The sequence below is a fragment of the Contarinia nasturtii genome, unplaced genomic scaffold (genome assembly GCF_009176525.2).
Source record: "Contarinia nasturtii isolate CC-2019 unplaced genomic scaffold, AAFC_CNas_1.1 Cnas_scaffold_350, whole genome shotgun sequence".
In the NCBI taxonomy this organism is placed as follows: Eukaryota; Metazoa; Arthropoda; class Insecta; order Diptera; family Cecidomyiidae; genus Contarinia; species Contarinia nasturtii.
The window spans coordinates 4,036,034-4,063,764 of NW_022197705.1; the positions used below are offsets into that span (position 1 = coordinate 4,036,034).

The window sequence follows — 27,731 nt, forward strand, 5'->3', positions numbered from 1 at the left end:
TCTTGAAGGGTGAGCGTACATTTTTTGCGGTTCGTTGTTCATCGTGAAGTGAGGAAGTTTTTTTCTAAATGGATACCAATTCAAACAATACAAAAAAACAAAATTACACTCTTTGAGTAAATAAAGAAATGCTCTTTGAATTATCTTTTTCAAAGAAATAAGATTCGAAAAAAAGTTTCGAGAAAAAAAATCGTGTGGAAACAGTGGCATTTTCCAAAAAGAGAAAAATGGAAGATGCTTTCTTTCAATCGAAAAAATACCACGCGAATTTATTTTTGAAGGGCACAAGAAAACGTATTTTCTTAAATGACGTTTCTTTTTTTTTTTTTTTGCTTGGAATGGTATCGACACAAAAACTGTTTATCATTTACTGTCGACCTCTGAAAGCTCCGAGAAATGTAAATACTTGAAAAAAATCCAAAGGAGCCTTAAAGAGACAAGCATTTCCAAGTGTTGTCCGCTTAAAATAGACCTGTTGTTTGAAATGTCGAGAAATGAAAATGTTATTGACATAAAATGCAATGCTTAGGTAGAATAGAGAAAAATATATTTCTTTATAAGTGATAAATGTGTACATCAGAATCTTTAACAAGCGTTCGCCATTTACAAAGACAGAAACTTCTTTTGGGGACCGGTCGAAATGGCAGCGAAAAAAGAAACGAGAAATGTTCAAATTGTAGGAAGTAACAACGGAAAACGCACTAGAAAAAAGTTCATATTTCATTGGATCGTTAATGTAAAAAAGAAGCTTAACTTGCACACTAATAAGATGAAAAGGATTACGGTTTAAAATAGAGGAAAAAAGAGACAAGAAAACTCGTTGAAAGAAATTCCAATTTAAGTTCTCTAATGCAAGCCCAACTTGGTTACGGATGAATTGATTGTAATGCAAGCCCAAGAGGTTTACAGACGCCAAAGTTTTAGTTAAGTTTTACTTACGCAGTTTCTTTTTTTCTCTCTTCATTTTCAGCGTCAAAAAACTAAATAAAGTTAGACCGATCTTGAGTCGTTTTGTTCAATTATAAAGACTAAACGTATACAGTGAAAATCGATTAGAAGAAAATTTATTGCCATTGCTTGGAATTCTGTTTAACTTTCCCACTGTCAGTCGCTATCGGCAAAAGAGAAGAAAACACACATCGGAAACTCCCATAAATAATATTTCATTTGCATTGTGAATTTCTCAATGGCAAATTTTTCGGAAGTGAAAAATCAAGCAAACACATCGACTAAGAAAACAAATTCCATTAAATATTTTGCATTGTGAAATAAATATTAACCGTATGCGATGCAATGAATGCAATTAAAGACACATTTACATTGCCTACCGGTGTAATTTTGGGGCGTGATTTATTCGAAAACATTTGCTGCTGTCGCCATTGTAGCAGCCGTCACCGCTTGGCTCATAAACAAACCATCCCGATAAAATGTATAAAACTCCATCATCGCAAAATTCCGAGTTTTTTGGTGAAAAAGTTTTTGCGTTCTATTTTATCGTTTTTCCTTTTTTCTTGTTCTATTCCGAGTATTTTATCTTCATTTTATTCACGAATGTGCTATTGTAACATTTCTACGAGATGCCACAGTCAAAGGCTGTATTTTTCGTCCCATCTCTTTATCGTTTGCTCTCTACCTTTCTCACTCTTTCCCCTTCCTCTTTCGGTCACTTATTTGCATTTCGAGATTTTCGCTTTTAGTATAAGTTGTGTATTTTTTGTCCTTTCATTTACCACAACAACAGAGATTTGACCTCAAGTAACTTTTATGTAAATTCACGACTGCTTTTCCTTCATTCTTAGTGTAAAATGCTTTTTGCCTCAATACAAAACTGCTTTCTTCGCTCACTCATCCCTCTACTTAATGCATAAGTCGACACACACAACCAAAGCTGAATGCTGTTGTTGTCGAGAGAGAAAAAAGACAGCCGTTGATAAAGAAGCTGACAAATAAGTTTCGAAGAAAATATATATGGTCGATACACGTAAACTTGTTCGCTGTCACAAAGGATGTCTAAATATGAATTGATTGTGTTCGACAAAGAAAAACTTAAAAAAGAGAAGATATTTTTCGTCTCGGGTAAGAAAATTTGCATTTGAATTTTTCTGTGTAGAATGGAGAATAAAGCGATCGATTTAAATTTCATTAGGATGAATTTCGTATTCAATTTATATGTACAACGGATATGATGAAGTGAAAAGCAAATTATTTGTACAGTAAATCAAATTTAACTTTGATTTTTTTTCCCATTTTGCTCAGCAGAAAATTGACTGCACAATCGTACAGTTATCGGATAGAAAATCTCCGCCCAAATGGAACTAAACCTTAAAATAAGTTTACGATCAGGATATTCTACTGAAAAAGTTGAATGAATCGAAACATTTTGATCGTATGGTTTTAATGGTTCAAACAAAACAATCGAATGATGGTTTTGAAAGCTCTTTCAAGTTTGCACAAAAGTTTATTCAGTTAAAAACATCCAATTAATTAATTGAAATGTGATGTTTTGTGGAAATTCACGAAAATTGAAAAATGAGTTCACGTCGCGGTTGAATGTTATGCACAACGATGCCATCAATCTTCGAATCACATACGCATATATGTGTGTGTGAAAAATGTGTTGCGTGACACGGACGTTGTTGGACGCATCGAACAAACACTAAATGGTCTGAATGCGGTCTTTTAGCACATTTCTCCACATTTTTTTACTTCGAAACGAGCGATATTTTAGGTTGAACAAAGCAGAAACCATTTGTTATTTGAGCATGAGTGGAATAGACACATTTGTCCCGAATGGAACGCATTGACAACACACTCAGAAAATCCCTTTCACTGATTTTATCGTCGTTGTCAAAATTGAATTGGATGCGTCGCCAATGTGAAAAATCCACAGTAATAAAACATAAATTCAGCTTCGTCACTCAATGCACACAAAAACACACATTTACCAAATCCAACAAAACAAATATGAAAGTTGAAAAGGGAATGACCAGCTTTCTCAAACCTCAATAGGATTGAGAGCATTGCCATCAGTTTCGAAGTTCGAGTGGCAGTGACAGCAACCATCTACCAAAAATGCCAAAGAATTAGTTGGCTCGCCTACGAATTACCATCAGATCCAATGAGACGAATGGCCACTTTTTACAGCGATTACTATTCAGTTCAAGGTAATAGAATAGAGTTTCAAGTAATAATAAATAAAAATGTTACTTTTATGGAGTTTGTTTCCTTCCAGTTGCTATGATTTGCCGTTATTGTTTTCCGTTGTAATTTTTGCCTCAACCTCCACATCATTTGCCATCCGATGAAATGAAACAAGCCACCGTCAAAAGTAAATATACCAGCCAAGAGTATGTAACGAAGGTGGCAGACTGGCAGTGAGTATGAGTCAAAAAGCGGGTGATGGCAAAGCCTCCAGCAGTGAAAAATCAAGCAAAACAACAAAAGCCGTATGTGAAGCTATAAAAATGGGATATGAATCGAAGAAAATGGCTATAGATGTTATCATAAATAATAAAGTAGTGTGAATTCCTTCATCACCGCAGGGTGTGTGCCCGAATGAATGAAAATCAGGAATATTGTGTATTCATCTCTGTACATCGTGCCCCCTCTCAACGATGGAACTTTTTCACCTGATCAATTTTTCAATAATCATATATCTTCATTGGCTGTTGTTATGAAACAACGATGACGGTGTGTACCATTCAAACTTTCTTTATATGTGGAAAAAGTTTGTGTGGAAATGTATGCCTATAACGCAGATGTTCTCAATACAATTAAATGCCATTCTCATTATTTGTTCGGTTGAAAGATGTGATTGTTTGCTTGCTCCCCTGATACAAACCCCGATACAAAGAGATCCGCTCAAGAGCAGCTTCATAAAAAAAATCTAGCATACGACCTATAAATTGCATCTAAACATTAAATGAAATGACGGAAAAGCATCGAGAAATTTATGCGATTGTTTCGATTTCAATGAGCAAGGATTCCCGTTTGGTGATGCTTTCAACAGTTTTTATTTCTATTCGTTGTTGTTTTATCGAAAATGGTTGTGTAGTCGAGGCACGTGCGTCATTCAAATGTCGTTTTGTGTGCACTTGACTTGTCGTGCTTCTTGCTCTCGACCGCTTTTTATTTTTTTTTTCAGTTTTGTCTCTCTCTGTGTAATGTGTATGTGACTGCTTCCAACAAGTTCAAACATCCACGCCCACGATATGGTCAAAAATGTTTAGTTCATTTCTAAATGTGATTGTATGTTGTATGTGAAGGTCTTGGTTATTTTCATTTGTGAAAAACCTTGACTGTGCATGTACATTGTACACAGTACACCATGGATACTTGACAAAGTTTCAATGCGACTTGTGATTATTATTTTGCACAAATAAAAACATTTTTACTATTATTGACGAAGGAAGATGGTTGAGCGTCGCGTCTATAAAACAACGAGATCAGAGGTAAAAATTTCAATTACACTTGAGATTAGCAAACGAAACACGTATTTCAATCAAATGATTTTGCCATTTTCCTGGTTTGACTTTTTCTTTTTGTCGATTTCTGATGTAATCACGTTATTTCAGCGTGAGAACACAGGTACACAGGAAAAATGTTGTCTGACAAACGCATCGAATAACATTTTTTTTTTTTTTTCGTCTGGGCCGCAACGTTATAATTGAATATTCCGATGGATTTTGTCGAACATTTGCATGCAAATGCCGGAAAATACAACTTTATCATTTGAAAAACCAAACTTAAATATCCTTGGTAATGGAAACTTTACTCTTTTTTTCGGCTATTCTGTCTCGATCGCTTGCCTCGTAATTTATTTTAAGCTTTTTCTCTTTCTTCGTCTTCGTCATGGAGATTATGAAAACACCATCAAATATTAAGCATCGGCTTATGCAATTCCAACAAAATCGAATATGGCAGACGAAAAAGAAACGACAAAACATTAACTCATAAGAACCAAGAGGTAATTTGTTGAAGTTTATTAACATTCTGGAGATTAAATTGCATCAACAAAATGAGAGAAAGAGAAAGAGAAAGTCAACTTGTGCATTGAATATCAAACTTCCTTCCCGTGCAACAAAATGCATGTAAATCCCCGGAACGTGTGTTTTCACAGCCAGACAGAGAGATACATTATCGCATACAGTGAACTATAAAAGCGGCGAACATTCATATTTTTGGTGTGTGTGTGTGTGTATGCTATTGTAAAACAATACAAACGTACACAGCAGAGACATGGCAGTGTCAAATACCAAAAGGCAATTAAATTGGAATTCACTGTCAAATATAATATGCACAAGTAATTAATGCAATGGCAAAAGGTCTCGCATGCACAATTCAATTCACTCTATCTCTCTTTATGCCATCTCTATCGTTATCACGCTGTCTGTCTGTTTCTCAAGAACCAACTGGCGTTATGATTACGTGTGTATTCAAAGTTTGGCTTAGATTCGTGCCACATAATGATATAAAGCGTTAAGGCATTACAAAGACACAATTCTCAATTTATTTATACAATTAAATGCTCAGTACCGAATTTATTTGCTCATTGTGTACAGCACATAAAGACAATTTATACGGATTTCCATTTTATTGTATTGCAGCGTAAATTCTCGGAACGAAAATCATTTATTTGAATGTTGGCTATGCTGGTTTTTTTCGTCTTCTTTCTTATTCTCCATCTCTCTTAATTTCCCTTTCTCGCTCTGTCAGTTGTCATTGCTGTTGTGGCTCTAAAATATTTCTGCTTCTTAGAAAATTGATAAAGATTTTATGTCTTCTATCATCAAATGCAGTGTGTTGTATGTAACTTATTCATTGTAGTTTATTGCTCAAATATGCCGAAGAATGGATGGGATGTGCGCAATGAAACAAGCATCGAAAAAAGAATGAAAAGTGCGGCTGTCGAGAAAATTGGAAATATCTTTACGATATGTACCGCTCAATTGAATCGTCGTTTTATATCTGGTTTTGGCTGATTTTTCCGTTTTCATTTTTATTGCATTGCGATTTCGAAGAAGCAGCAGTAGCAGTAGCTATCGACACTACGAATTGTCGACAATTGACAAGAACGGCATCAACAACGGCAATGGCATTGGCAATGTAAGCAAGAATGCACACAAGATTATTCGCATTATTTCAGTTGGTTTATTGGCAAATCGTACTGTCGCGTCATCATCATTACTATTGTAACATTCGCAAGCGCCTTTATATTCAGTGCTTTTTATCAGTCTGGCCATCCCACACAAGCACTGATATGCATTGGCTACACATGTACAGCGGTACTCGGTACATTCACACAAAAATACATGAGCGAGCATTAAACCAGAGATGAAAACAAAAATGAACGAGATACCCGAAAACTAACATCCATAATTTATAAAATCGATAATCTATCTGACGTTATTTAAACGTTAGCATGATTTTAAGGGAAATTTTAGATACGCACCATTGAGTCTACGTTTCCTTTTGCATTCGTGCAGTGCACGCTTATTGCTACCAAAAAAAGCGATGATCATTGCGAACAGCTTTAAACGATTACATTAATTTGGAGAAAATCAGACGGGCAAAAAGCGTCGTCTTTCATCGACAACGCACATTTACTGAAAAAAAAGAGCTTTGGCTTTGGCAAAACCATTCACATTGAACACACACTTTGTGTACTTTTGCCATATTGAATGTATCGAAACGAACGATGATTTTGAAATTGACTGGATGAACTCAAGTGGAACACCTTAACTGAATTCTAACAACAACGAACATCTAGACGAATATCGTGAGAATTCAGTGAAACGAAACGCGAACGAAACGAAAATACAAAATATAATGCGATTGCAACGAATCCACCTTTGGAAATGAAGAAATAATTCCTTTAAAGATTATGCATTAATTTTGCACATCACTAGATAAACGATATGCAATTGATAATATAATAACCTTGTTAAACATATTACATTTTGAAATAGCATTTTTCAAATGATCGCTTTATACCCGATGGCAAAATGGTGTGAAAGATATAGATGTATTGAATATGGTGTATTTTGTAAAATTTATTGACAATAAATATCGCTAAATTAGCATTTCACATTAATATAAATTATAAATTTTCAATTAATTACACGGGATTATTACAAAATTTATATTGCATAATAATGATTTGTACCAAAATGGATATTCAATTGTTTTACAATCGAAAAATTGGCACGATACACTGTTGCTGCATTAATCTACAGTGGCTCTCTGTTGCTATTGCTTCTTTTTCAAACATTTGCAAAGCAATAAATAAACGATGATAATTTTGATGAAAATTGCAATTATTTCAAGAATATCGCTGGAATCTATCACGCATACACGTATCGGGAACAGAAAAAAAAGATCGGGGGACGTAAACGTCGAGAGTGTTGAACTCGAAATCTAATAATATTTTCATTGCATTACCACGTTCGGTATATGCACATCACCAAAACTTCGTCACAACAGTAACGCCAATTTTATTTTCATTTAGCGATGAGTGAACGCGCACACAAATTTTCATTGACTAATGAAAAGTTATCACATAAATTATGCAGATGTACGCTCTAACGAAAGCCCGGTGATTAAGCATATGTATGGCGTGTATTTTTTTTCTGCACTCGTTTCAAAACACATTGCAAGTGAAATCCAACCGCAATACACACTATTGGCCATGGTGTGCAATGAAAACTTCATTTTGTACACGGCACAAAAAAAAATATACATATTAAAAGATTCTTTCCCAGACTATATTAATATTAAATTCTGCCGCTTGACTGCATTTTTTAATGGGACTACTCAATGTGACAGTGTGATAGCAAAAGAGAAAACGACTTTGGAATGGTTGAAAAATCTTTTCGCTGCGAAGTGTTTTCCCAAGTGCTGTATAAAGCAATTATTATTAATCATTATTAAGTAACTTGAATTTTAAATTCTTCAAAATAAAAATGGAACAATTTTAATGTGAATAGTCTTTTCTTTTAAGCCATTTTTTTTTAATTGGTTAAGTAATTCTTGGTCGAAACTGTGAGTCATCTTTACTCTGCGGCTGTCAATTATGCAATAATATTGAAATGTTCATTTGCATCGATAAGCACGACAGTGTCTGACAACATGGCAGGCAGCAAGCACCCACATCGACTCAAACTTTTGAGAATTACCATTCAAATCAGGCAATATTTAACCAGATGGATTCAGTGAGAAAATATTGAGAATATTATTTTTAATACCTTTGAGACTCTATTTGGATGATGCTCCAATCGATTCGATTGAGCATCGAAACGCTTTTATTCAACGCAGAAAATTGGTTTGAAAAAAAAATACCAGAAATCGTTCCACTCTCATAAATTTTCATGACTTTAATATTATTTGATTTCTTTCGCATGAATAAACGAGGATCATCCATTCTTGTGATGAAAATTAAAATAATTTCAAAGCGAATTTCTTGTGAAGTTGAAAAATATTCGTTTGTAAAATAGAATAAATTTCTCAATGGAGCTTGAATGATTCAAGTTGAATCATAGTTCAAATTCCATAAATCCGAATCGGATTGTTCATCGTCTTAGCAACGCGAATACATTGCGTATTGAACTTTAGCACACGGATGATGTGATGAGCGCGCGCGCGCGAAAAAAGTTGCAAAACCTTTGCACAAAAACTTACCCTTTCTAAAGGAAACAATCAGTTTGACAAATAGACATCAATTGCTTACCTGCAAATAAAAAAGAAAAATGAATTTGATTTAATATCACTGCGTTCACGTGCATAAAATAAAGTTAATAGAGATCTAATAATACTTGAAGTTAAGTAGCTTATCGACTGAAAGTGGGATTAAATATATATTGAAAGTAACATTTTGTAAGCACGTCCTTTGATAAAGTCAAAGAATTCCACCGTTACAACGATTCAGATGTGGAACAAGTGCGAGAGAGAGTTTCCCACTGTTCCAACTGAGCGATATCGATTTATTTATAAAATATAGGCGCAAATGTCACTCAGCATGAATTCGATTGGGAAAAGTTCATTTGAGACTTGAACTTAAGATGGAATAAAATCAAGCTCCGCGGTTTTTCCATTCACATTTAAAATGCATTACGACCGCGGAAAATAGATATAAATGTGTTTTCGTTGTCGACTTGTGGTATGCTTTTTTCATTTTAAATTCCCCGTGCATCGACGTGCTGCTTGTAGTTTTCACCTTGCTTTTATTCTGTGATGACTAATAAGAACAATTTTATTGGCATCGGTAAATTTCAATGTACTAAAATCAATAGAATATCGTGAAAAGGCGATGAAATGTTTTATTGAGTATTTGTTATTTATTATTCGCGCGGAAATTTTCTGTAAACGCAACAACCGCTACCACCATACATGAAGCATAAAATCAATCAGGGCATACATTCGATGGGATGAGAGACAAAATTACAAGGCATAAATATAAAAAAGCGAATAGACTTAAAGCAAATAACGTTAATGCGAAACAATGGCATCGCGTATACAAAAAAAATCATTACAGGAACGATGAAGAATTTGCAATTCAAATAGACAGTTATTTATTTCCATTTGGTTAGAGAGCGATATACAAAAGTGGGTTGGGAATGTATGAGAACATAGGCGCGCAAACGGGCATAGGCAAATACTCTGCTCGAGCCCGTCCTTGGCAACTAAAATGTAAACCATATTTTCTTGCGAACACTTGTATATCGGTGCTCCACCATCCCAGTGAGTCATTGAAAACACTAAAAAATGCCTGCATGTTCTATGCACAGCACACACACACACACACACACCCATAGTGTAACATTCTTATGTAAGTTATTCGATCGATGCCAAGAGGTTACAGCATGAGAACAAAATCATTTTCCAACAGAATATGTAAACTTATCTATCAAACCAAATCAGCATTCATTTGGCAAGGATGCGATATGAACAGGTTCCAATTCGACATTTTAACAATATTATCCTTCCAAGTCATGGTGAAAGAGAAAAGGCATTCACAGATGCCATTTAGATTTTTCTTCGTAGATTAGAAGGAAAAAAACTCATTCAATAAATTGTTTTACCTTTTTCTTCGAAGATTTTCTCTCTCTTTTTGTTTGTTTTTTTTTTCTGTTCTCGGAAGTTGTGTTCTCTTGGATGTGCGACAAGGTAATTTTTTTCGCATCAAACTTTCATTTGTATGCGAAATCTGTGTCCTGAAATATAACGTTTGCTAAGAAATTTTCTGCAGTAAAACCCGAAAAATATATACTATGGCACGTGCTTTTTTACATATAAACATCTATCGTACAAAGACTTTAAATTTGTACACAATATGTTCGTACTTCGTAGCATTGCTTCAATACATTTCACATCTCATGAATTCCATTGCCTTCGTTTGCGATTGTAGAATGATCCGAAAAAAGAAACAAACAGGAATGCTAATATATTTTCCAAATCTTACCTTGGAAACCAACATCCAACCACCAATCAAAATGAAATAAACAGACGTCTTTTTTGGCATTCAATTCATTGGGATGATAAAAGAAGGAAAATCCGGCATTTATACGACATAACGCTGTATGGACAATTTATAGGAACGAAATGACTGCTTGTAATTTTCTACGAAATATATGGAACGCCAACGCCAATCTTTGTAGATTGACAAATTTTTGGAGCATTGTTTTTGAAATACGAACGTACATTTTCGACATGGAAATACTTTCAACCAATTAGAAATCACAGAGCCGTATCATTTATGTCATCAATGTGAAGTGAGTTTACTATAGAATGAATGCGAAATCTAAAAATATTTCCCAATTTGTCATCAAATTCTTATACAAAAAAAAAGTAAAGAAAACACAAGATGATCAAACCCGTAAATTATTTTATATTATAACTCATTATTGAAAAGATGTGGTTTTTAATGGTGATCAGATGTATATTGCATCATTGATACAAACAATAATAAATATTAGTAATAATAAATATTACTGGACTTCATCATATTAATTTATTTGAGATAAATGAAATTGAGCTGTAATTTCTATGAATATTATGACATGTTCTGATATCGCCAGGAATGATTAAAAGAGCAAATTTACTAAAGAGCTCATGTTCTCATTCAATTGCTTTTTTTAATCAGTGTTTCATTATTTTGAGAAACAAATCAGTACTAGCTGTCGGATGAATCTGGTTTTAAAAATGCATGATTATTACCCAGATTCGCTTTATTTTATTTATGAATTGGGAATATTCTTTTCTCCATGGTAGTCTGAATTACCGTAATTTTTCAAACGGGCGGGCGACACAGTAGAGTTGCGTATGCCTACGGGCATCACAGCCCCTTGATATGTAACCATTTTTGTATATTTCTCAATAATCCTTTGTTTGTAAAATTGTAGCGAAGTGCGAAGGCGGAAAAGTAAGCTACAAATTCACGATTTGAATAATATTGTAAATTGTCGTTGCGCAAAAACCTTGAGGTTGGAAATGATTTTTATTAATATTTGCCATCGTTTCGTATGACTCATGTACACAATCTGCGAGAGAGCTGAATTTGCGAATTTATTCAACCGCGCGCATCTACTACATATCTCTCACTCGAAATCGGAAGCACAAAGTCATTGTGTGAAAGGGAGGACTATAGTTAGTAAAATTCGCAAATAGAAGACAAAGCACCTACAAATAAGGGAAATATAATGAAGAAAAGTCGTGAATATATGTATTGATACAAGCGCCGGGTAGATTTGGCTTTGGCAAAAACTGGTAAACATACATATACCACACGACATATGGATGGAGACAGAGAAACCGGAGAGAGACAGGCTGGAATGTAGAGAATAAATTAAGAGCAATTCATGTGAATAAATTTGTGCAGGATAAAGTTTGATTATGATTTGTTCTTTTTTTGCTTTGCTTTCGGTGCCCGTATTGTGCGTCATGTATTCGAGCGGAAGGCAAATTACAGCTTTCCTGAACAAATATGAGGAGTATATGTTGTCGTATATATATATATATATTTTTTTTTTTTAGGCTGTATTAGAGATGTCTAACGAAGGGAAAATGAAAATGTCCTATTTAGATGCCTTCTTTCTTTTTGTGCCTGCATCAAGGGATGACAATTTTCTGAAAATAATGTGCCGAAAATAAAGTTTCCGTCAGCATCGTGCCATAGTCTCGAAATTAAATAGGAATCCAGTCGCGTGTCGAAGTAGCTTTACTCGACTCTTCGTTTCAAACGAAGATTAACTGCTTTTGTTGTTCGCCGAACATTGTCAAAGTTAATTTTGTGGAAAAGTTTGGCATTGAAATGCGAGAAAATTTATTTTCTATAAGTATCTGCTAAACAGCTTGATAAATTCACTTTGAAAGTGAGCACATATTATATTATTTCATTACTATAAACAAAAATTGTCACCCTTTCTCTTCATCAAAGTGAATCGAACAGCAATTCCAGTGTGCACAATTTATTTAAATTGTGAAAACCGAGTTTTATAAATTGAATAAACGTTTAAACACGTCAAGTTGTAGCTTTTCGTCGTGATCACTTGCTCATGTGATAAGCCCGTCTACTGTGTTATTCCATGTGTTCCGCGACTGCTCAAACATTTGTAAGTACTTGATTCTAATTAACATTCTTGTGCGCAATTTTCATATATGTTTCAAGTTTTCGAAAATGGGTTTTCTTCAATTAAATTTTCTGTGATATTTGCTAAACACGACGTGTTTATGTCATCAACGTTTGTATCGTTTTGTATTTTGTCTTCTTTGAGTTGACTTTTGTGCTAATTTCGTCACTTATAACTTGTGTGAGAAAAGTGTTGACATATGTCGAGAAAAATGAAATTGACACACAATTCAACCGGTACAATTCCGTTTAGTTGAATATATTTCAAAAGTTTGTTCAACTAATGTTCAACGGAAGCAGATGGTACTTGTTTATATATTAGTTTATATGGGTAAAGACTATTATTGTTTCAAAATGTTGTTTGTTTTACCTCGGCCAAATCGTCATCGGGAATATCGGTCATTGATGCACCGTTATGTCGTTGTTCGTTGTTGTTACATCGCCCAATATCGTTGCTGTGATCCTGTAGATGGCAATCGGTTTTATGATCGTTACGAGATTTCACACCCATTGACATTAAATAATGTCCACTTGACGATTCCGATCGATACAAATGCTTTGGATTTGGCCCCGCCGTCGATTGCGATTCACGACGTTGACATTGACTTTTAACATTTACATATTCATTGGCCATTTGTCGGTTGTGGTGCGACGATGCGCTTGCACCTGTTTTTGTGGACGACAACATTCTCTTGCTGCTTTCGTCTTGTTGCAGCTGATGAGATTGCGCTTGTTTACCGGTCGCCTGAATTGATTTTGACATTGCTCGCGTAGTCGATGATTGATACACCATTTTATTTCCCACACGCATTCACTCAACACATGCACTCAAACACTCTCTTTTTCACTTCAACTCGTTTTTTTTCTTCTCTTCTCTTTGTGTTACTTGGAATTGGAAAAAAAAGTTTTTCAATTACGGCCCAATCAATTTATAATTGTGGTGGCTGTCTTAAACAATACTAATTGGATTTATTAGCCGGTCGATCAACTTCGTTGAATTGATTTAGACTTTTAGTGAAATTGCATGCAGACAGGAATTGCACGGCGATCGTGTTCATGCTATTTTGCACACATCGCATTTATTGAATACATAACAATCGATTGTTAAACGGTCGTTCATTTCTATCGTGTCATTGATTTTAGCCGCTTGTGTTGGCGCTTTATTTATTTTCATTTGCTTTCCACACACTTAAATCGCTCTATCTCATTTCTTCCGTTTCGTTTTAATTAAGGTTATTCAAATGGTAAAATTGAGTTTGGCCTTCTTTCACTTCACAATGTGGCACGTTGCGTGATTATTCGTACTTTACAATTCACATATTATGCTAAATTTGGATAAAACAATGAAACGATTCCAAGTATTTTCAAACAGTTTTTAAAATGAAACCGAATTCGATTTGCTGTTTTAAGTGAACAAATTTCTTTACTTTTCATGCATCACGATTGCACGACCAATTTTGGATCACACATAGACATAAACGAATACTCTTTCTACGAATTCTAATACCATTTCATAGTGAAAAATGAATGTAAAATTGTGATATATATGGCACCGTCACAAATCCATTGATGATTTTTCGATTTAAGTTTATTCAAAATGAAAGAAACTATAAATGAGAACCACTATTGTTTGCGTTGTCATACACACTGAAGAACACTAATGAAGACACACGCAAATGCGTGCAATGATACACTCTTTCTCTGACTCAGTGGAATGGTTTAAATGAGTGAACGTGTCACAAAGTCGCATCGAATGGAATATAAAGCAGGTAAGTCTTGCGCGACTCACTCAACTCTCGGCGCACTCTGTGCGCAATGAACTCAACCGAAACAAGTTTTATACCATTTTCCGTTTTGTGTGCTGTTTTTGTGTGTTTGCTCGTTCGCTTTGCTGTCTCGGATGTGTCGCGGAATTACGCAGCAGCTGGTTTGCTGGTTGCTTGTTTTTTTTTTTATTATTATTATCTCTTCTTCTGTTTAACCTAAACTATACACTTAATTCACATTCATTTCGCCTGATATATCGGCTCGACTCGCCACGGCCCTACGCTTGGTGCACTCGACTTCTGGTGCTGTTGCTCTTATTCGATACACAGGTGTACAAGTGTGAACGCGTTCAACAGCTTTTATTTGAATAAATGGCAATGGTAAATGGCCGATGCTGTTATGCCATGTGAAATAGAATCGCATTCAAGCAGGTTACACCTCAAATACTTTTTCCGTTCATAAGCGTACACCACATATGTGAACGTGTCTGTGTATGTGTTTTTTGCCATTTAGGTACTTGGTTTCAGGTAAAATAATGCCGACGATTATTGTCACTGAACGGGAACACCGAGAACATAAATTTTACACAATACAGATAGGGAAAAAAATCAACAACAAACATACATAGCAGCAGCATATAAACACACAGAACGATAATGAATGAAGAGAAAACGGTAAATCTCTATCGCATTCACATTGTTTTGTCGTTTTTGTGTTTTTGTCATTCCTTCGTGAAATTCTATTAGAATTTACATCATGCGCATTCACATACATATATTATTCCAACACAATTCATGTATGTTTCGATACGTTTTGAACATTTCTGATCTGGGTGTATGTGTATTAGAAAATCGCGATGTACAAATATTTTCGATGAAATGTGAAAGAAACACAAATTTTGTGTGCGTTCACATTTTTGATAGCGTCGATTGGAATGCAAACATTCTTCACATTCACATAGTATTCGAAACAAGAGAAATGCCGATGGTCAAGTGTGAAGTAAACGAAGTGGATAAAATTATTATATGAAATAAAGATATCACACTTAATCTCATTTTAAACATTCAAATCGAAGTTTTTCCCTCGTTTCAAATGTATGACGGTTTTTTTTCTGTTTTAAATTGAAATTCTTTTTGGTGAATTGATCTGCATAAGTTTGGTCTTGGCTAGATTGGTTGGTGTGCGATAATGTCGTGAGCTGTTTATAAAATGCAGAAATTTCAATCGAGAAAAGAATTTGAAACGGGTTTTCTTTCTCTTTTGCTACGGTGAGCGTGGCATTCGTTCTGGATCTGCGAGCGCAAAACTTGCTAAGCTTGTTTCATAGAAGAATTGTTTTGCGATTTTAAGATGATTTCATTCGTATGCGAGTGTGTTCATTTTTGTAGGACTGTGTGCCATTTAATTTGGATTTTTCCATAAACAAACGTATTTTGCATGAAAGAAAAGAAATTGCAGTTTCGAGAGAAAACTCTTTCAAAAGTCACTCAAATTACGAAAACACAATGACGTGAACTAAAACTGTTATCATAAGAATCGAGCTAAAAACCTCCTTTCAGCTTTCTTTTTGTTGTTGTTGCATTTTATGCGATATGCTTTGCCCTGTGAATTTATCAACTTTAGCTGATTATTAGCGGAAAATAACACAAAAAATCTCTCTTTGAATTGTTCAAAAACACTTAAATTAACTTGGAACTGAACGAAAAAAAATATACGTTCCGATCAACACAACACGGTATACAATGAACGATCAATGTTGAGACAAAGCCACACACCTTATCATGTAGAAACACAACCGTAACCGCAAGCGCACAAAATCACTTTGAACGGTGTATTTAGTTGCGCGTATGTTTGCGTTAAATATAGTGTATTCGCTTGCATCATCGAGTACAAGCAAATATCATGAATACAAGTTGGATACACTATGCGAAAAAAAGAGCAACTCATTCCATTTGATATTTCTCAACCGGTTTATATGCGATACAAACAGCAGAAATACAAGAAATTTTCCTTGTTTTAAACTTTATTTGAATCGAGTTATTTATCAATTTGAAGAAACTCGATGGTGACTCATACACACAGCTTGACCATGAAAATGGAAAAGTTGAACATTGCCTCAAGCTATTTTTTTTTTTGCAAACAGGACGAATTTCGAAATCATCGTATTATGGCTGGATATTGGACTCCACTTCTGTCTCCATTGAGTTGGCGCAAGATTTATTTATCTATTTTAAATGTTGGAGATGCTATATAAGCGAGCATAGTTTACAAACATCTGTCGGTTTGCATCAACTAAAGACTGACAAGTGCTTCATACATAAACTATATTTCTAGGTCAGTTTAATTGTCGGATTGAAGGTTTCGAATGCACAAGAAATTAGTTCAAATTTCATCGCATAAAGTCCATAGTTTCCACGATAAATCACGGACGGCAAATAGAATTTTCAACAATGATATTTAATTACATAGCTATCGAATGTGAATGGTGATTTGTTGTCGTCAGTGTGTCGACGACGATGACGACAACAGCATTGGTGAGAAATACAAAATTGATATTGGAGAGCATTATTCTTACTTAGATGAAAAATGCCATCGTTCGGTTTGTAATGTCAATCATGAATTATGCGAAAAAACACAACCTGCACCAACACCATTTGTATGACCCATAATTCATCGGCGATGACACACAATGGTGATGCCTGTTAAATTTTTAAACGAGAACATCATTTGTATATGGCGCAGCCACTCTAAAACCTTCAATTTTTTTTTCTGAACATCAGTTTCATGTTTTTCCGTTTCCATGAAATTTACAACCGCAATTGCGTCACATAAACCGCACACCATTCAATCCCGATTTGTATTCATGCTCTTTTTTCTCTTTAATTCTCTTTGTCACTCTCCATCTTTATCTCTTTCTCTTTTCCATCTATCTATTTCTCTCTGTCATTCAAAAAGATGTAAATTTTTTTGAATCTTTATGAAAAATATTGCAAAACGAATAAGGACATACCAATGAATGGCATAACAGCCGTAAAAGCTGACGAACTGATAATAAAGCTCATAATGACTTACTGGTACAAGTTTTTTTTTACTTCTCTTCTCTTGTCGCTTTGTCGCTCTCTACTCGCGAAAAAAAAAATTTGCGTCATAAAATTAATGACACTTTATTACCAAAGAAATTCTTTGTCACTTGCGACGACATTAAATTGGAGACACAACTAATGAGATTGTTACTTTCAAGTTGCGTCTCACTTTGAATTAAGCAAATACTGTTTTTCAATCGATTTTCGTCGCAATTTTATATATGATATGTTGACCAATTTATGGAGACGACAAAAAAAATCCAAAATGCCCAACCAACAAATACGAAATGATTCTATTTTAGTTTATTTAATAAACAAAACGAAAAAAAAGGTGTGCGCGAGCGAAAACCAGAGGGAGAAAAACAATTGATTGCATCAATTTATGTGCCGGAAAGTATAAAGTGCATATCATGAACAGATGACAGTTAAATGAAGTACTATTCAGCAATAAATGGCTTCCGTATTCGGGTGTGTATGGCCGGAAAACAACTGAAAATAGACAACGACACCATCATTTGCAAACAAAATGGTCTGTGATTGCATAACACACATTGAATTCAATAAAAATTGAACACACATTATGGCGACGAAGATGATAGAAAGAGAGAACATGTTTACAGCATCGACATCTCTTGTAAACGCGGAAGGCATAAATGTGGTTCAATGAATTAAAAATAAAACTGCCAATTGATTTTATTGAAGATGTGATGAACGAGAATGGCAGCAGTAACAGTAGCATCAGAATCACCAGTTAAGAATAAAATAGGGAACATAATCGAGATATAAAGTGTATTTCGTATAATTTGAAGTCATTGCAATAAATTAGTGTGATCGTGTATGTAGGTCAGCATGCAAGTTTGTGTCGAACAAACGGCTCCAATTACGTTTGAATAGCATCATAACTATGGTATTACACTGGTAAAATACGCTACACATATGTGATCCCCAATGGCTGGCGCATGTATAATCTTGCGTATCTCCGACGGGCTTCATGTTAGCACGACTCACCCATAAAATCGGCAGCAATGTACACACGACAACAACGAAAAACCATAACATACACACACACACACACATACAAACTCGGTGCATATCGAAATGCACATATATTTCTATCTCTCGCATTTCTTTTTCCGGTTGGCGAAAAAGTCGAGAAAATGATGGAACAACAGCAATAGCAGCAGTCGCATCTTGCATCGAAGAGTCGAAGCAACAAAAACATTTTGAAAAACAACAACGAAATAAATACTGTGGATGTAACCTTGACCCGAATCTATGCCATTCCTTTAATCAACCTTATATGCTTGCTTCGATATTTTTTTGCACTCAGGATATATTTTCCACACAAAAACCTTTGACTCATGCAACAAAGAGATGAAATTGATTGCATAGCAGTTACATAATTTAATGAATGTAATTGAAAATTATTTATAGGACGTTATTATTAATTTCTATTTTCATTTTTTTTTTTTTTTTGATGAGCAATCAAAACATTTGACCATGAAACATTGTAACCAATGGCATTTTCATTAACATTTTTGCTAACATCGTTTAAACATCAATGTTTCGTTTAATGAGAAAATGTACTTCCAATTTTGAACCAAAATTCATTATCAAACAAAAAATAAATTACTACAACAGACGGGGAAAACCCATGCCAAAAAAAAACGATTTTAATTAAATTGGATCAACTCAAATATGTTGACCTGTTTCAACTGTTTATGGGCGCGAAAACCGAGAACAACAGCCTTTTCAGAACGAAAGAAAAAAGAATTTCGCCGACAGTTTTCAATTCGAGTGCATTCACGTATGGATTTGTTTGTTTTAAACGTTAAGCCCGTAAAATTGGGATAAACAAAAGCGTGGATCACGCGCGCGCTCGCATATGTTCGAATATAGCCAAGAATGTAAGCAAATGATATTTGGATTTAATGCCAAAGCAAACAAGTATTTTTGCTGCAGTGCGACACCTAAATTGAACTAAAAACTGTTGTTCGATTTTTGGTATTTTCCATTTTTCTCCCGCTCGTGTGTATATGTGCATGTTTTTGCTGGCTATTGGTTTAAGGCATACGGTTTGAAATGTTTGCTTATCGGATATTCTATTCGAACGGCAGATGCATGATGTAGAGAGTGCTCACGTAGTTTAATGGCCGATTGGTGCACTGTGGGTGGTTTATTGCATTTTGTACATTGTTTGCATCGAACGCAAATGAATTTTGCATATATGTGTCCGAGGGTGGTTTTTGCGATTGTCTTTTTCATTTTGACGTTTCATCAAAAGTTTTTCAGTTTCTCATTTTTTATTTCCCAAACTACTTGTCATTTTCATTCACCTCAGAAAAATTTCAACTGTCAAACTGTCACAGTTGGAAACATTTTTTCATTCTTCTGTGCGGCTAAAAAAAAATAAAGATAACAAAAGATCAAACTCACCTCTGTCCAAGCCATGTTGACGTTTTAATCCGATAGCAACAGCAGTAGAAGCACGATGTGGAATAAGTAAAATCAGCTTATGATGTATTTTGTCGCACTTTTAAGATATTTTGTTAGGCAAATAAAATAAAAAGCTTTGTTCACAAAAAAATGTTGATTAAAACGAATCTGCGGTTTTCGTTGATCTGGCACATAAATTAAGTGGTTTCAACGAATAAAAAGAATAATAATATGAGGCACATAAAAAACGGAAGTCGGAATTTTCTTCTCTATCTTCTTCACTGTCACACAAAATAAAAAAAAATTTCAAAAAATTTTTTCAACCGAAAAATAAAATGGAAGAAGAATGAAACTAAAATAACGAAGAAAAATTATAAATACGACATAAAAAGCTGCGACTGCAATGATTCCTTTTGAGCGAATTGAAGCGCTGAAACGAGAGAGAATGAAAAAAAAAAATAGATTAAGAATGTTTCTTTAGTGTTTCGGTTACGAACTTTATGAGTTGATATATTGGAAACTATGCCACTTCAAAAAAAGATTTACCGACGAAAAAACCAAGCCATCTTCTTTGATTTGCAGTTTAAAATGTGCACAAAGATGAAAGAAGGCACAGTTTCTTAAAGAGACTTTGAAACTTAATGACAGAACTTTGCAATATCTAACAAATTTGCCCTACTCCAATTTTTACGACCAAAATTATGCAACGCAAATCATGGAGGTTACTTTAAAGTTCTCTCTTATGCACTTAAACTATTTGTCTGTGTTTGTGTGCGGTTTTTGGGTTTTTCGAAATACTTTCAAATACATCCTATGATAAATGAGATGACAGTTAGTTTATACAAGAAGTATTTGTAGTAATTCGTTAATTCCTTGAGAATCTTGTACAAAAAGTTAGTCAGAAAATGGGATATAATTTTAAATGGAAATCCAAAAGGGCAAAAAGCCATATCTGTGGTGTGTGTTAGGATTTTGTATCTAAGTGCGCTCGCGACAAACATTGTAACATATTAATTTTAATATTTAAGTGGTTTAATAATTTACTATAGAAATGAATATGCGTCTGCTTGAATTTGAGCGAGAATCTTGTGTTGAAACAATGCTTTACTCAATTATTTGAACTTTTGAAATGACTTGAATAGCAGGGTTATCAGGTTTGAGATCAAATGATTTCACAAATCAGCAAATCATTCAAAAAATCTTGATTTAAGATGATGCAGCTAAAATCAATTTATTTGATTTTTTGTGTTTTGGTTTGAATAAACTGAAATAAAATACACATTTTTGGTATCTTTTTCATGTACAATTTATAATTTCCAACATATTTCTTGGATTTTGGAGTTGGTCAACAATTTTTTTTAGATGAAATCATTTTTGATTTTGATTTAAAATCCAAAATTTCCAACCCTGTTGAATATCGATCGAATTAGCGATTCAACCTCGAAATATTAATTGTTAATGAAGAGCAGTTTTTGAAGTGTATCTAATCGCTTGATATGTGCATATTCACAAACTGAAACCGTCATTGAAACTCAATTGAATTCTTGAAAATAACACGCCATATCGTAAATTCTGAAAGGAATGTTCATAAACAATGGACTTATGACGACTTGAACGCGTACGAAAAAAAAATAAACAGAAACTGCAATAAGAATCAAATGAATGCAAATGAAACGATAATAAAATTGTTAGACTGAGTAAAAAATGGCGCGAAGAAAAGTTAGAAGTAAATGCTAATCATTAGTCGAGGTCAATAGAGAAAAAAAGAGTAATAAACACATAGTCAATGTTAGAAGTTAGAATGAAAGAGTTCTATCCGAAATCGAAATACCGTCGAATTTGATTTAAAGTTAGAAAGAGACGATTGTGATATGCAAATTTACGAAACTGCATAGTATGCAGTGCATACACAAAAAACAAACAAACAAATAACAAGGAACACGAATAGAGGCAACGAATCAAATTGAAAAGTAGCATTTATATAAAAACGAAGAAATTTCAATAGGCGAAACAAGCAATAAAACAGCATTGTTACGGCAAGCGGCTACATTTCAGATTGAGAATGGTATTGTGATATGCAAAGATGAACGTCTGAAAATGTGCATTCGCGTGTACATTCGAAAATATTCTTCCGTATTTATTCAAAAACATAAAATCGTCATTGTTTTGACGTCGTTGATTCTTTTGATTCCTCTCTCTCTCTCTTTCTCTGTATCATCATGTTTTAATTTGTGCAATGCAAATGTGAGAATCCAGAGGCAAAATTACTTAAAAGAAATAATACATTTCGCTTCATTGAAAAGAGGCTCATCTGATAAGATAGTACGTTGAATTAAGCTAATTTCAGTGTTGACAATATACCGTACTCAAAATATAAAATCGAGTCATACGTTGAAATTCAGTGATTCAGTGTTTGGCATTACCAGAAATTGGTGTCATTGTGAGGTTACGCTTGAATAATTGTGGTTTTAATATCACACACATCCAAATATATGTACAATCACATTTTGTCAGTGGGTGCATGTGTTTTTCGGAGATTGTACTATTTTGCGCATCAACATCGGCGCATCGCATCCCATTCATGTAAAGAAAGACTAATTTCTCAATTTTGTGCACAACAATCTTGATTAGCATCATCATAACGATGAAAATGTCTTTAATATAGACTAGGCAAATACATTTTGTATGCAAATACGAATCTCCCCTTTGTTTTAAACATCGACACCGAGTATGTTATGGAAAGAACATATACACGGGAACAGCACATGTAAACAGTCGCCAATTAAGGTAAAACCAACACCTGAATTATTAATAAATAGGCGAAGCAAGTAAAAATGAGTGAGTGGCTGCTCAATTCTTTTCTTGCTTCACATTTATTTTTCTGGGCTGGAACACAAAGGAAACTCTTACTTCATTCATATTTTTTTTTTGGTGTGTAGACTATATACAGTCTTTGTGCTTGCTCATTCATTTGATGTGTGATGTCAACTTAAAACACAGCCTCTTTATATCAAGAGAAAAAAGTAATATATTATAGTTGTATATTTGAACGTTGTGAAACAAAAGCAACGATGACAATTATTGAAGTTTGCTGGATGTATTTTGCCAAGTAAACGACATTTAATGGTATTGCTATGGCGAGCGCGGCTTTTGTTCTGTTCACGTCGTTCTTTTTGTACGGTTTTTTTTTCACTTGCGGAATTAAAGTATCTTATCGCAAAAATACCAAATTGATAAGAATGACGGAATCAAAAAGTATGAGCAAGCGGACCGGGAACGAGTATAAAAACATGTACAAGAAACACCTCGTTGACAATAATGAAATACGAGTGTTACTTAGTTTCGATGTAAATTGAGTCTCATATATATGTGGAGTTTTGTCGTTTGCATTAAATAAATACACACGCTTGCCAACCGAATCTAATCGCACCATTTGTATGTTATCGAAACACTACCCTAATCTGTATGGACTACATAAAACGAGCACAAACATTGCCAAACCACAAACATCTTCACCGAGAACGTCTATTCCGGAGACTAAATGATAATTATTTTCGGTGTGACCGAAATGGGTAGGCATAAGACGTGTTTTGTTCTATCCGAAGCGATTGAATATCATTGTATATTAACAACATTTGAGTATATTGACCGAAAATATGAGAGTATCGTTGGTTATATCCATATAGTATAACATAAAATGCGAATGCTAGCAATATTTTTTGGCAAAATGGCCAAAACTTTTATCGACCAGTGGGTTACTACTTAAAGTGAAAATGATAAAAGCCTCATGCCACTTATCAAGGTCTGAATTAGGCCTGTGATTGTTGAACGAGTTAGAGATTAATGAACCAGTAAAGTGGAGATTGGCCAATTTTTATATGCGGATATATAAATAGCACAAAATGTTGAACACACGCAAACAAAACCCAGAACGCAAGATCATTTAAAATGTCAACGAAACACAACAAGCACTGATGTAATTTCGATTCTTGTAAATGCAAACAAACGCAGTGCGACAATATGGAATTTATAAATATCTTGCGTAAACATCAATTATTTTGGTGTCCAATTTTGGTCGGGTTTAATGTGATGGCATAGAATCGCTTTCGATTCAATCGACATTTTGAAGGATGGATTGTTTCTTATTCTAAATGTGTTGGTCTCAAGTTGTTCGGAAACGTTACGCATTGCGTGTACCACATACGATGAGCATAAGTACACATAAAGTATGTATTAACCGCGTGATTTTTTTTCTTCTTCCACTTCTTGTTCTTTTTACTCTTCTCACTCGGTTCCTCTCTCTCACATACATATCATTCGAATGTGTACAATGTACATTATGTTATTTTGTCTGTACAGTGTACATTTATGTACTTTCGGTGAGATGCGTACTGAAACCCAGTCTCACGAGATATTACGGGCCATTGAGACAGAGAACGCGACCGATAGTGTATTATCGATTCAATGTTTTTTTTTATTTGCTGTTCAATCCATATACACATCGGCTAAGCACATATAATGACGCAATCGTAATAAAAATACAAATAAATCTAATCTTTGCGATAGATGTCATTAAATTTTCCACTAACACCACACACAAACGAACATACACACTGGTACTTGCGCGTACATCGGAACCAAAACATTTTCGACATATAAACTAAATCGTCCTCTATCGATTGATGAAACTAAGTAACATCCTAGCTTATGAGAAGAACGGAACAACAGAAAGAGAGCCAAAGAGAAAGAGATGGAAAGAGAAAGAAAAATAACCAGTAAACATGTTTATAGGTGAAACAAGAGGGAAATGAAGAAATTGTGGATGTTTGCTCTGTAGATTCCGTATAATAAAATGATGAGTCGTGTAGTTTGAGGCGCTAAATTAAACATTGACTCATCCTCTATCGACTAGCAGTTGTTTATGATATCTCTTTCTTTTTTGCGAGAAAAAAAACGAGAACGGAGATCCGACAACTGCGAAATACTATATATAGATAGCAATTTCAATTTGCACATAGGGACCAATAACATGACGCTGTAAATGAACAAAGTGCCATTGTTTCTGTTGCTGAGAGAGAGAGAGAGAGAGAGAGAGAGAGAGAGAGAGAGAGAGCGGAGGCAGATAGTATTTGTACATTTTTTTCCTCATGATATCGCATCGGATTCGGGTTGAAAACAATTCTGCCTTCTTCTATCTAGGCAGTGTGTGTGTGAGTCTTTCTTTTAGCAAAAAAATGTGTTTCTTGTTTGATGGATTGCATGCGAGTTGAATTTGGCGTGCGTGTATGTGTTCTTGTTTAAAGATTGAAAACGGAGCAGATTTTTTCTCCTCTGTCTCTCTATTGCTTTTGGAATTCTTATTATTCATATAATTATTATTGTTATTAATTTACTGTGTTCTTTCATATCTTTTCTTATATTTTTATTCATTTCACAATTCAGTAAAATGCTCTTTTTCATATCTGGAGTTGATTTGCTTCGACACAAAACACAAATAAAAAAAAACCAAAACGATTTTATAAAGGTAAGTTGTGCATAAGGCAGAAGGAGACAGAAGATAACAAGAAAGAAAAAAATGCCGAACAATAACAACGGCAACCAATTCAAAAGCAATGTGATATGATTTCTATTGAGCTGTAACATCGGATGAGCACTTTAGTCTCTCGTTCTCTATCTTGGTCTCTTGCTATTCTTCTCTCTTTCTTTCGTTTATGTATTGTTGTTGGCGCGTTGCGTGCACGTTTGTCTGTCTATTTCTATATGTGTGTGCACACCGTGTGAGAGAGTTCTTCTTTTGTTTCGGTTTTGTATGAATTTTATGTAGGTTTCTTATATGTGCTGCGGTTCTCTTTCGTCACTGTGTTCATACGGATGATGACGAAAAAAAGAAAAAAAAAACTATATTCAAATATGTAGATGTGAATTTGAATACTTCAATTGAATTCGATGAGAAGAAACGTCAGAACGACACGAAGAGAAAGAGAGAACATATAACGCAAGATTCTACCGAAAGAATGGACAAATATAGATGTAGCTGTGGGGCCCAAAAAGCCGAAAACACAAATTGTATATAGGCATGAAGATACGAGGCGATCGAATTGAAAAAAAAAAACATTGACAGAAAACAAGAACATTCTTCAGGTGTTGTACGGTGTACGTGCCTTCTATTTGGTGACTCGAATCTTTTTATTGTCATCAATTCACCTTCAAAATGCGATATGTTCTCTTCGAATTACACACACAGACACACACGGAGACACATACGCAATGACGATGATCAATGAGCATAAACTATAAACGACTGCCAATGTAATACAATTTGTACTTAAAATTATCGTTCTGTTTTTTTTTTTTTTTGTCAAATTGCGTCATAATCAAACATATGCACAAATACACAAGCACACGCAAGTAGTTCACACAATGCTTCAATGCAATTGTCAACAATGTCTTTTATGTATTTTCTTTTTCTTTCATGCAACAATAACCTTGATTAGACGCTGACATTTTATTTGCGTTTGCCAAAAAGTCGTAAATCTTTCACCTAAACTTCCTCACCAAAAACCAGAAGCAAACGATTCTATCTCTAACGATACCATTCATTTCAACATTACGATCAATAAAAAAAATAACACACGCTTATTAAAAGCGCACTATATTTCATTTGGAAGACCTCGCCACTCTTGCCTTACACGCACACACTCACCGTTTTCAAAAACTGTGTATATCTTGAAACAAAAAACAAACTTCTATCTTCGCTACGAATTTAATTACAAATTAACTTTTTCAACACTGGCAATTACATCCATTATTGTCACGATCACAGAACAATATCAAGCACTTGAAATAATTGCGCGGCTTATTTGCCTTTGATTCGGTGCGTTTTTTTCAATCAATTCTATTCCGCGAAAACTATATGGTTTTGAATTTTAAAATTTCCATTAGATTTTCATGACAAAACAAAAATCACAGTAAGAAAAATCAAACGCACACAAACACCGCGCTTTTCTCGGACACTAGCCAATTCGAATCGACTTCAAAAGCATTCCGAACTACATTGAATTTCAGTCGTCCCCTTGTCTTCCGTCTATTTTATATATTCATACAAACACTTTTTTTCTCTTGTTTATTCACTGTGTGTTCATGCATTTGCATCTGTCACCGCGAGATTATTTCTTCTTTTTTTTTGTTTATTGAGTTTGATCCAAATTTTTGTGCACTGACGAGAGTCGTTTTCTTGACTTTTCTGAATTTTCTTCGCTTCACTACTAGTTTTTGATTATTATTTTTTTCGCTTATTCACTTCACACTCGCTATGCTTTTCTCTCTCTCTATGTGTTTGTATGTGTTTTTCTCATTTCGAATGGTAGCTAATTTAATGTTCAACTATTATGAAGTATGTGTATTACGTTTATATTTTTTTTGACATTTCAGACAAGTCTCTATCATGGAAAATATTGTCAGCAGGCAAAGCTAGACAGCAGCAGCAGCAGAAAGTTCATTGGAAGTATAAACGAACAGTTTTGTTGTTGATGTACGTTCTATCGTTATGTTTTACGCAATGATCGAATTATCGCACACATTTTTTTCAGACGCACTTTGACAATGATGTTTTGATTTGCCAGAAAAAAATCAGGTCGTATAAACAATTTTTTTTTATTTCGTCAATTGTTTGGCTGATAAATTTGACTGACGAAAAAAAAGTGTTCAGTTTATATAACTTTATGTTTGTGTTTATATTCCAAAGAGACGGTATCGACGCGCCATCTGCACGTATGATTGGATTGACAGCTGCACTTTTGAAACGATGATTTCTGAAACACCAA

The 27,731-nt window shown here is 34.5% G+C and overlaps 1 protein-coding gene and 1 long non-coding RNA gene across 4 annotated transcripts in view; one reads left to right on the forward strand and one right to left on the reverse strand.

Moving 5' to 3' along the window:
* LOC116338220 (serine/threonine-protein kinase 24) overlaps window positions 1–27,540 on the reverse strand; it is a 123,471-nt gene extending 95,931 nt beyond the window's left edge. The window contains exons 1-3 of one of the 3 annotated variants that reach the window (XM_031763352.1): window positions 26,612–27,540; window positions 20,290–20,338; window positions 19,909–20,189 (exon numbers count right to left, since the gene is read on the reverse strand). In XM_031763352.1, the coding sequence (XP_031619212.1) occupies window positions 19,909–19,923 (15 nt within the window). In that variant the 5' untranslated portion in view covers window positions 19,924–20,189; window positions 20,290–20,338; window positions 26,612–27,540. Of the gene's footprint in view, window positions 1–12,992; window positions 13,948–15,938; window positions 16,159–19,908; window positions 20,339–26,611 lie in introns of those variants that run through there. The other 2 variants (XM_031763351.1, XM_031763349.1) reach the window with 2 other exon arrangements.
* LOC116338224 lies at window positions 22,325–27,728 on the forward strand. The gene is made up of 4 exons (XR_004200858.1): window positions 22,325–22,695; window positions 27,340–27,439; window positions 27,498–27,541; window positions 27,653–27,728. It is a non-coding gene; the product is annotated as an uncharacterized LOC116338224 (long non-coding RNA).
* The last annotated feature ends 3 nt before the right edge of the window (window positions 27,729–27,731 follow it).